Source organism: Excalfactoria chinensis, chromosome 3, assembly GCF_039878825.1.
Source record: "Excalfactoria chinensis isolate bCotChi1 chromosome 3, bCotChi1.hap2, whole genome shotgun sequence".
Classification (NCBI taxonomy): domain Eukaryota; kingdom Metazoa; phylum Chordata; class Aves; order Galliformes; family Phasianidae; genus Excalfactoria; species Excalfactoria chinensis.
The window spans coordinates 2,977,918-2,989,450 of record NC_092827.1 but is presented as its reverse complement, the minus strand read 5'-3'; the positions used below and the strand labels follow the sequence as shown (position 1 = coordinate 2,989,450).

The 11,533-nt window shown below is 45.7% G+C and overlaps 1 protein-coding gene across 1 annotated transcript in view; it reads left to right on the top strand.

Annotated features, from left to right (window-relative positions):
* The first annotated feature begins 1,331 nt into the window (after window positions 1-1,331).
* Window positions 1,332-11,533, top strand: part of PKHD1 (PKHD1 ciliary IPT domain containing fibrocystin/polyductin) — a 212,179-nt gene continuing 201,977 nt past the window's right edge. Inside the window, exons 1-4 of the mRNA XM_072332429.1 lie at window positions 1,332-1,371; window positions 2,405-2,482; window positions 3,102-3,246; window positions 4,001-4,100. Of these exons, the coding sequence (XP_072188530.1) occupies window positions 1,332-1,371; window positions 2,405-2,482; window positions 3,102-3,246; window positions 4,001-4,100 (363 nt within the window). The remainder of the gene's footprint in view (window positions 1,372-2,404; window positions 2,483-3,101; window positions 3,247-4,000; window positions 4,101-11,533) is intronic.

Sequence of the window (11,533 nt, the reverse complement as noted above, 5' to 3'; positions counted from 1 at the left end):
GGGAAACCATTCAACCCATTTATATCGTGTATGGGGGAAAAAGGGGGATTGAAAGCCTTGATTATCCTTCTGTTGGAGAAGCCAGACATACAGTCTCATAGAATGGCTTAGGTTGGGAGAGATCTTAAAAGATCATCTAGTTCCAACCCTAAGGGAAGAATAGTTCCAGGTTACTCCTATTGTGGTTGTTAAAGACTTGGAAGCAAATGGTTAACAGCAGCAAGTAGCTAAAGTTAATCATTAAGTGTGCCCAATGGACAGCTCTGAGCTGTCTGTAATGAGTACTGCTGAGAAACGAGTTGGGTGGGTTTCAGCACAGCCCCACTTTGTTATCCAGGCAGGGACTGACAGAGCTTCCAACCAAGCATTGTGGGAGAGTCAGTATCAAAGAGGATGGGGCAGTTACCCTATCAGAGCCTCCTTGGTTAACTCATCTGAGGAATGGAAGAACAAAGAGGATAAGGTAGGCCATACTTACAGTCTTGATAAGGGCAATAAAAATAAATCTAAATGATATTTCATAGGACTGCTTTGAAATCCCAGGTTCACAAACATCAAGGTTTTGGGCTTGACCCCTAGAAACTGCATTTCTGTTACAAGGTGCAAGGAATACAGGTAAGTAATTGCAGCATTTATAGTGGAGCAGTGGAAGTACCATTTCTAGTCCGTGGTTTTACATCTCTGTATTAATCCAGTCTAATGATTCAGATGCTTGGGTTTGAAAGGAGGAAAGGAAGAAAAAAGAGCAGGGAACGCTTGATGTTGAGCACACACGGTGCTTCAGTTGGTTTCCCATTTGTACCAGGTGTACCTATGAAATGCATGTTTGTAATTGCCATGGTTGCAGACTGTTATGGGGCCATTTACCTCTCAGCTGCCATCTCTATGGTAATGGCAACAATAGTATTTTAAGCAGTGGTGGAAGCCAGGCTTCTCCATCCTAGGGGACTCAGCTATAGACTTGGCTTCCTGGATGTGTGATGTGGTTGCATTAAACCCATCTCAAATCTCTTCGGAAAATAGACTTTGTTCCTAAAAGAGGGAGGGATGCTTTAGAGACTGTGCCGTGTCTGCCTTCAGTGCTCAGTTTAGATCAGGAGAGAGCTGCTGAAGCAAGCCCAGGAAAGGTGGTTTGTTTCCTGAGTCTGGTTGATTCTATGGTGCTTTCTCTGTAACTCCACATTAGTCTGCCTTGTCTGCTATAGCAGAGCATTCCTCTAACAGGTCTGCAGCGGGATGAAGGATTAACAGATGGGATTTGTTTTAACATTACAGAAAAGATGCTAAGGTCCTGAGTCGTCATACTGTGAAGTCCCCATCCGTGTTCCAAGATGAACCTATGGAGACCATCTTTTCTGGTGTTTTTTGCAGGTGAGGACAGAAGTGCTCTCTAACAACACTGCAGTACCAGTGTCATTGGGTTGGGCACAGCCTGATTGCAAGTGGGATGCTCAGAAGTGTCTGTAAATGCTGTTGGATGTTATGGGGCAGTGGCTTCAGCATACTGGAAATTAGCCACCTTTTTCTTTGGCCATTCATGGCATTCCTCCATAGCCATGGTTTTCACCTCCATAGCTTTCTGAATGTCTGAATTATTGTTGAGTACCTCTGACATAAGTTGGTTTTCTTTTGCTTGATGATAATCATATGGTTGTTTAAATGTTGAGTTCATGATGCAAGCATGTCCAATAGCTCTCTTTAATGAGGTGAATACAGATGTTAGGCAAACTTACATTGACTCGATGAGATGGAAATGTTTATAGAATCACTATGGTTGAAAAAGACCTCTAAGATCACCAACCCCAGCCCACCCTCACCATGCCCACTGACCAGGTCCCTCAGTGCCACATACTCTTGGTTCTTGAACACCTCCAGGGATGGTGACATGGTCAGCTGCTGGTTTGCTTCTATTAGCATCAGCATATGAAGTCCCTCCCCCCAAAAAGCCTTAAGAATTTGATGCCTTTCTGGAAAATATATATGGTAAGTTACTTGTAGCTTAATTGCATGAAGCAGGAGCTTCATCCTGTGTTTTATTCTTCATCGTGGGCTTATGGGCATTTCCAAGAGAGAGGTGAACAAGCTGAGATTGAGGAAGACATATCATATCATGTATGCATTTGAGGACAGTCTTCAGAAGAGCTCTAAAAGATGGAGGGATGACCATAAGGCTTATCATGCCCATGGCAGTGTTGGAACTAAATGGTCTTTAAGGTCTATTCCAACCTAAGCCATCCTACAGAAAGGAAGAGGATGAACAATCCTAATTTGGATGCCCAGGAAGGAGGACTTGTGAAGGCTAGAATCACAGAAGGACAGCTGCCAGATCACTGTGCCTTGTCTTGAGATGGATGTTTCCAGTCTTTGCATTAAACCTCAACCTGACGTTGAGTTGTTTTTGCAGTGGCCTCTGAGGGGCTGATTATAAAGCCCCAGGAGGGCAGTGTTGCTGGAGGAACATGGATTACTATCACTCTAGATGGTGAGTGTTCAATTCTTGTAAACCTTTGCCAGGTATGTATCAAAGTAATGGAGAAGCAGGTCTGTTCTGAGACTTGTGGTCAGAGTGACAGATCTTAAGTACCAGTCACATAGCAGTGGCATCCAGAGCATGAAATCAGCCTGCAATTATTACTTCACAACTAATTTCTGATGTTTGCTTGTTTTCAAATTCTAAGAGAAATGAGATTTCTACCTTATTTTTGGATTCTTGTAGGGATCATAGATAGCTGCAGGGGTTGGAAGTGATCACCACATCCAACCCTCTGCTAAAGCAGTTCACTAGAGCTGGTTGCACAGGAATACATACAGGCAGGCCTTGAGCAGAGCAGATCCACCTTACAGCACTAGAGTACTTGAGATGCTTGCTAGCAAAACCATGCAAGGCATCAGCAGCTGCAAGAACCATGTGAGACTATTAGTTTTACAAGTGCTTTAAGTAGCTATGAGCATGATGGTTTGTTTGGCATAGGTGATTAAGGAGATTGAAACTGCTGGTAGCCATCAATCTTTGCAATAGAATATGTTCAAAAGTGTCTGCACCTTGTGACTGGATGTGAGTGGTCCTGTCCTCAGAGCTCTTGTCTTTGACTTTGACTCAGGCTCAGCATCCCATGAGCTAGAACATCTCTCTCCAGCCAGCTGGCCCTACCTGGAGGTGTCCCTGGTGAACGCAGACCTGCCCACGTTGCCATGTGATGTCTCTCCTGTGTATTTTGACTTTTCTCTCATAAGATGTAGAACAAGGTATGATCTCTGGCTATAATATCAAATCTTCTGGTTTGGAGAAGACCTTTAGTAAGGTCACCCAAGGAAATCTGATGTCCTTGCTGGCCCAAGATCACAAAGAGAAGCTTGTGGTAGGAAGAGGAACAAATACGACTCTAAGCAGCAGCTGGGCAATCTAAGATCCCTCTTCTCCAGCCTGTCATAACTTAAAGGATGTTGTTTGACTGGCAAACTAAAAGTGCCTCAAGAGGCAGTAGGAGCAAATCTATTGGAGCTCTTCCATCTCTCACTGCTGTGGTTTGTTTGGGAGTTAATTCTACTGAATGCTGTGCAGTGAAACCATGTTCACTGAGGTTGTGGTACTAATTTACAAACCAGGCTTCTCTGTAAATCTAGGCAGCCTTGGGTTGTTTTAATATTAATGAATTGCAATTGTTCATTAGTATTAATGAATGCTAATGAGCATGCGTATGTGCTTTGCATTTACATACACTGTGAGTGTATGTTCTGGTATAGTCCTATTGCCTTCTTCACTCAAGTACAACATTTTCCTCTGCTTTCATATTTGCTTTATAAACTATAGTTCCCGAGTCTGGGTTTGTATGCAGAGTTTGTGTTCACCACATGAATGTAGTTTGCTCTATCAAAGCTTCAGTGAACCTGTTTGGAGTGGTGAACCTGTTTAGAGTGGTGACCCAACAAAGGACACTTTTGCCTTGAAAATAACAACAACTGTATAAAAAAATAATATATTTCTTTTTCTCCTACCTAGGCCTTCACCCCAGGAGGCTTTGTACTACGTAGAGGTGAGCTTTAATGGGCGCACCATTAACAACCTGACTGGGCTGGAGAAAGAAAACTATGCTTTCAAGGTAATCACCAAACAAAGATAGAAGTGATGATAAAAGTTTCCCGTACTGAAGGGAATCATGTTGGTCTCACCGGGTTTGTATTGAAATAGCATCTCTCTTAGTGATTGCATAACAGGACGTGAAGGTAAGATGCTCCTCGTGCCCCTTAAAACTAGAGCACACAGCATTCAGTGATCTGGCATTGGACAGTCTATGTGACCTGAGCTCTTTCAGAAGCAAAAACCTGAGACTGAGTTAACCTATCTGTGCACTTCAGCCACGCGGTCCACCTTCTGGGTTTGTTTTTACCCTGTAATCGGGTTATCTAGATTTATCCGTGATAGAGGCTGCTGCCCCTAGAAGGGGAGAAATGAACAAAAGCAACGGCAGCAATCTAAGGAAAGAAATTATTTTACTAAATACGAGACACAATATGATACAATATAACTACAACTACTATATCAAACAAGGCAGAGAAAAAGAAAGAGAGAAAAAGAGTCCCGGAGAACCGGGGGCCTACTGCAATCTCTAGGCGACAGGCTGGAACGTTGCTGATAGAGCGAGACGGCAGGGATGGAGCGCTCCAAAGCGAAAGACAGGGCGAAAAGAGAGACGTTCCAGCCTGGGAGCGAGATTATATGTGTGTCCTCCTCCTCTGGTGATTCATCTCTGGCCGCGTTGTCCCCTGGGATATGTAGTTTCCTCCAAGGGCTGAGTACTCGGGATGCTGCCATTCCACAGATCTGGAGCATGAACCTTCCACACTTCCGCATACCCTCTGTTACACTTCCACATACCCTCTGTTACACTTCCACATACCCTCTGTTACACTTCCACATACCCTTTGTTACACTTCCACATACCCTCTGTTACACTTCCACATACCCTCTGTTACACTTTCTTATACCACCAAAACAGTTCATACCGCACATGATGTCATGATGTAGAATATTGACAGCACAAAACCATGACATTCCACCCCTTATTCTACATTATTACATCATGGTTACACAGATACATGGAATTACTGACTGCACTCCCCCAGCATCAATTTGCCCTGTGGTACACACTGAACATCCCCATCCTTCTGCATCACCCACCAGGTGCACCCAGGTCCCTGGGCAAAAACAGTTCCACGGACAGGTTTGCCATTTCCAGAGGCTGGAAGGACCCAAACAGCTTTTCCCAACATACTCTTCACATGCACAACAGGGACTTTATCTCCTTCTATGGTGTGTAGGGGACTAGATCGGCTAGGACCATCGCGATTGACAGATCCTCTAGTATTGACCAACCAAGTGGCTTCTGCCAGGTGCTTCTCCCAGTGCTTAAATGTTCCACCACCCATTGCTTTCAACATCGTTTTTAATAACCCATTATATCGTTCAATTTTACCAGAGGCTGGTGCATGGTAGGGAATATGATAAATCCATTCAATGCCGTGCTCTTTAGCCCAAGTATTTATAAGTGAATTTTTGAAATGTGTCCCATTATCAGATTCAATTCTTTCTGGGGTGCCATGCCGCCACAGGACTTGTTTCTCAAGACCCAATATGGTGTTTCGAGCGGTGGCATGGGGTACTGGATATGTTTCAAGCCACCCAGTGGTTGCCTCTACCATGGTAAGCACATAGCATTTACCACTGCGAGATCGTGGCAAGGTGATATAATCAACCTGCCACGCCTCCCCATATTTATACTTCTGCCATCGCCCTTCCTCCCAGAGAGGTTTCATCCTCTTGGCTTGTTTAATTATAGCACACGTTTCACAATCATGAATAATTTGCGCAATAGTGTCCATAGTTAAGTCCACCCCTCGGTCTCTGGCCCACTTATATGTTGCGTCTCTTCCTTGATGGCCCGAGGTCTCATGGGCCCATCGAGCTAGAAATAGTTCGCCCTTATTCTGCCAGTCCAAGTCAATTTGAGCCACCTCAATTCTGGCTGCTTGATCTACTTGGTGGTTATTTTGTTGTTCCTCTGTTGCTCGACTCTTGGGCACGTGGGCATCTACATGACGCACCTTTAGGGCCATATTCTTTGTTCGGGCAGCGATGTCCTTCCATAGTTCAGCGGCCCAAACAGGTTTACCCTTCCGCTGCCAGTTGTTTCGTTCCCATTGCTGCAGCCATCCCCATAAGGCATTGGCCACCATCCATGAGTCAGTATAGAGGTAAAGCACTGGCCATCTCTCCCGCTCAGCAATGTCTAGGGCCAGCTGGACAGCCTTTACCTCTGCGAATTGGCTCGATTCTCCTCTTCCTTCTGTGGCCTCTGCAACTTGTCGTGTAGGGCTCCACACAGCAGCCTTCCATCTGCGATGTTTCCCAACAAGGCGGCACGATCCATCAGTGAACAGGGCAAAATTCTTTTCGTTTTCCGGAAGTTCATTGTATGGTGGGGCCTCTTTGGCGCGTGACACCTCTTCTGCTGGTGATGTTCCAAACCTTTTACCTTCAGGCCAGTCCATGATTACCTCTAAAATTCCTGGACGATTGAGGTTCCCCATTCTTGCTCGATGTGTAATCAAGGTAATCCACTTGCTCCAGGTGACATCGGTAGCATGATGGGTGGAAGGAACCTCCCCTTTGAACATCCAGTTCAGCACTGGCAGTCGAGGTGCCAGGAGGAGTTGTGTTTCAGTTCCAACTACTTCGGAAGCAGCCCGAACCCCCTCATATGCGGCTAAGATCTCCTTCTCAGTTGGAGTGTAGCACTCTTCAGACCCCTTATACGCTCGACTCCAAAATCCCAGGGGTCGGCCTCGGGTCTCTCCTGAGGCTCTTTGCCACAAACTCCAAGTGGGACCTTTCTCTCCAGCAGCAGTGTAGAGGATGTTCTTTACATCCTGTCCCGTCCGTACTGGCCCCAAGGCCACGGCACGGGCTATCTCTTGTTTTATCTGCTCAAAAGCCTGCTGTTGTTCAGGGCCCCATGTGAAATTGTTCTTTTTCCGCGTTACGTGATAAAGGGGGCTTACAATGAGGCTGTAGTTTGGAACGTGCATCCTCCAAAAGCCCACCACACCCAGGAAAGACTGTGTCTCTTTCTTGTTAGTTGGTGGAGACATGGCAGTGATTTTGTCGATCACATCTGCTGGGATGTGACGACGTCCATCCTGCCACTTGATACCTAGGAACTGAATTTCCTGGGCAGGCCCTTTTACTTTGCTTCGCTTAATAGCAAAGCCGGCTTGTAGAAGAATGTGAATTATTTGCTTTCCTTTTGTAAAAACTTCCTCTGCTGTATTGCCCCACACAATAATGTCATCAATGTACTGCAGGTGTTCGGGAGCACCACCTTGTTCCAGCACAGTTTGGACCAGTCCATGGCAAATGGTTGGACTGTGTTTCCACCCCTGGGGCAAACGGTTCCAGGTATACTGAATACCCCTCCAGGTGAAGGCAAACTGTGGCCTACATTCTGCAGCCAAAGGAATGGAGAAGAAGGCATTAGCAATGTCAATGGTGGCATACCATTTGGCTGCTTTTGACTCCAGCTCGTATTGGAGTTCCAACATGTCTGGCACAGCAGCACTCAGTGGAGGTGTTACCTCATTCAGGCCACGGTAGTCTACAGTTAGCCTCCATTCTCCACTGGCTTTACGCACTGGCCATATGGGGCTGTTAAAAGGGGAATGAGTTCTACTGATCACTCCCTGATTCTCCAGCTGACGAATCAAATCGTGAATGGGGAGCAAGGAATCCCTGTTAGTGCGGTACTGCCGTCTATGTACTGTCTTTATAGCAATTGGTACTTGCTGTTCTTTCACTCGTAGCAGCCCCACAACAGACGGGTCCTCTGACAGGCCAGGCAAAACAGACAGCTGCTTAATATTGTCTGTATCTACAGCAGCTATTCCAAAGGCCCATCGATAGCCCTTAGGATCCTTGAAATGCCCCCTTTTGAGGTAATCAATACCCAGTATACATGGAGCCCCTGGACCAGTCACAATAGGATGTTTCTGCCAGTCTTTACCAGTGAGACTTATTTCGGCCTCTAACACAGTCAACTCTTGAGAGCCCCCAGTCACTCCAGAAATATGGATTGGTTCTGTCCCTTCATGACTGGAGGGCATTAGAGTGCACTGTGCGCCAGTATCCACCAGTGCCTCATTACCATCTAGTGACAGGCTGTGGGCCCCGTTGTCCCAGCAGCGAAGCAACCAGGCAAGGATACCTTCGTTTTGACGCCGTATGAACTCCTTTCTTGAGCCTTGGATCTCAGTCAGCTTTAGAGGTCGACGATAAACAATTTCCTCCTCATCAGCCTCTTCTTCACGCCTCTTAGTCTTTCTTTTTGCCTTTCTCGGTGCCGATCCAGACGAGGTACCTTCTTCTGCTTCCTCTTCTTCTGCTCCTCCTTCTCTTCGTTCTAGACGCGTGGACACCCGTCTCCATTTCTTGCCTTCCACAGGGGCAACTGATATTGCTACTGATGCCTCCCGTGACTGATTAGAGTCGACCTGGATATTATCTTTGTTGGTCTGAATCTCAGATCGGAAACTCTCTCTCTCCAGAATAGTATTATACAGAGCACGGTATGCGTAAGCCAAACCCCAAATAATGTTTACCTCCTTAGATTTCTGACCCAAGTACTCACTTAATTTCTCAGGGTCCCTCAGGTGTTCAATAGTGAAATCCCACGACACTGCGGGTCCCCACGCTTCTAAGATCTTTCCTAAACCTTTCCATATTCCCTGCCAGTCAGCATTCTCTGGTTTTGGAGGAGACTTCTGCATAGAACGAATGTATAGGAATACATATACATTCACTGATATTGATAACATGAACATGAGTATGAGACCAAGAATTAATATTACCTCGGCTGTTGAAAAGCGTACGACAATCTGAGAGTACAGCCTGTACACTGGATTGAACATTGTGGTGTCTGTTAAATTAGCTATTCCATCTGGAATGTATGTGCCGACAATTAAATTATACCACACTGCATATAAGTACCAGGCAGGTGTCTCCATCACGGTTCTTATTAGGTTATATAGATACAGAATTCCGCAAAAAGAAAGCACGTATGGACAATATGTTGAGAGGATCATGATTGCTTTCAATCCCCTAAACAGAGCGACTGGAATGAAGAGTGGGTTCATAGCTGATAGTAGCTAGCAGGCCCTGTGAAAGTCAGAGCTAACTAGCTGTGCTCTGAGAGAGCAAGAAATCTCTTTGTTTTCTTTACAAAAGCAAGATAGTAATGCTCAGAGTGAGCAGCTAGCTCAGACTGTTGACAGTTCGTCTGGAATTTCAAGGTCACGCTCTCAGTGAGCAGCTATGAAAAAATAACACTCCTGTAACAAAGCTTTTAGAGAGCAAAAAGAGAGTTGTTCTGGAAGCTAAAAAAGCAGCAGATCTAATCGAATCAGATTGCCCGCATTCTCCACCAAGATAATGTAATCGGGTTATCTAGATTTATCCGTGATAGAGGCTGCTGCCCCTAGAAGGGGAGAAATGAACAAAAGCAACGGCAGCAATCTAAGGAAAGAAATTATTTTACTAAATACGAGACACAATATGATACAATATAACTACAACTACTATATCAAACAAGGCAGAGAAAAAGAAAGAGAGAAAAAGAGTCCCGGAGAACCGGGGGCCTACTGCAATCTCTAGGCGACAGGCTGGAACGTTGCTGATAGAGCGAGACGGCAGGGATGGAGCGCTCCAAAGCGAAAGACAGGGCGAAAAGAGAGACGTTCCAGCCTGGGAGCGAGATTATATGTGTGTCCTCCTCCTCTGGTGATTCATCTCTGGCCGCGTTGTCCCCTGGGATATGTAGTTTCCTCCAAGGGCTGAGTACTCGGGATGCTGCCATTCCACAGATCTGGAGCATGAACCTTCCACACTTCCGCATACCCTCTGTTACACTTCCACATACCCTCTGTTACACTTCCACATACCCTCTGTTACACTTCCACATACCCTTTGTTACACTTCCACATACCCTCTGTTACACTTCCACATACCCTCTGTTACACTTTCTTATACCACCAAAACAGTTCATACCGCACATGATGTCATGATGTAGAATATTGACAGCACAAAACCATGACATACCCTTGTCCAGAATTGTTGCCATGCTATTTGCCAAGCTTTCCTGGGTAACCTGCCTATGGTTCTGTGATTCTTGGGGCTTTATTAAGAGCGGTTATGACATGGTCCTGGGGCTTCTTGCTGAGCAGACCACTTAGCCATGGCTGTGCACTCCAGGATGAGGCCTTGTGTGTTCAGAAGTCACGTCCCCCTTCTGCTAACTTTGAGTATCAAGCAAGAAAGCCCAGCATTTCAGTAAATTGCACATTAAAACCGGAGAGTCATTGGGTGGTTCAGCTAGCTTAGAGAGCTGATGAAAAATCACCAGGGGATGCTGTTAATGAGACACATTGCAAGCTAAATAAAACACAACGTGTCTCTTTGTTTTGAGGCTGGGACCTGGGAGCTATGCGTATTAAAAATTAATTTAGCCTCTGCAGTGGATTGGAAAAGCCTGCTGCAGGCAGCAACAAGTCTGAGCAGCTCACAAGGCTTGTGTATCAGCTTGTGGTCTTGGTTTTTGTGCTGGTTTTGGCTTCTTTCTTTGCGTTACGGTGAGTGGGCATGGAGGTGATGCCTGAATTAGGTGATCTTCTCTTGGACTGACGGTGGCATCCATAGGTGCAACAAGAGAGGATTCAAAATGAAGGTGAGGGAGGGAGATGGAGATGTGATGGAGTTTTAAAGAAATGGGTGATTTGGTGGATAGGGACAGGCCAAGTGCAGATGGGGAACGTTTATTTTTTCCTGTAAGGCTGATGAAATCAAGTAGTCGATGACTTAGGACCAGGATTTAGCCAGCTAGCAACGTAGTTGGCCAGTTTCATGGGGGTATTTATGGCAGAGAAGCAAATGGATTTGTGCAGACTCTGAACAAGTCAAGTGCCTTTGTAGATAATCTGAAGCCTAGGGTACCCAAATACCTTGATGGATCTGACCTAGTGTTACTCATTTCCAGAATGCAGAATGCTGTACAAGGGAAAGACAGTGTTGCTCTTGTATTTCAGGGCAGGTATATGAGGAATGAGGCTTTCCAAGGTCTTGCTGCTTAAAGCAAGGCTGTGCCTGTGCTAGTGAGCAAGGTGGGCAGTGCTGGAGTCCACATTCAGCTGCTGCTGATGGTGAGCTAATTCCATGTGAGTTATCAGAACGTGGATAGCCATGGGTACTTCTGGCCCCTTGGTAGATGAGCAATGCTCCTGCACACCACTGTTTGAATAGGACTGGTGTTAGTGTAGGCAAAAGCTCCTAGAGTCAGTTTTTTGAAAACAGGCAAAACTCTTGCAGATTTTAGTGTAATGTGAAGGAAGAGGTAAGCAGGGCTGATTGGCTTCTTGAAAGTGCAAGCTGGGTTTGGGTGTCTGTGTCTCAGCTACTTCAGGATGCTGAGGACAGCCTTATTCCACTTGC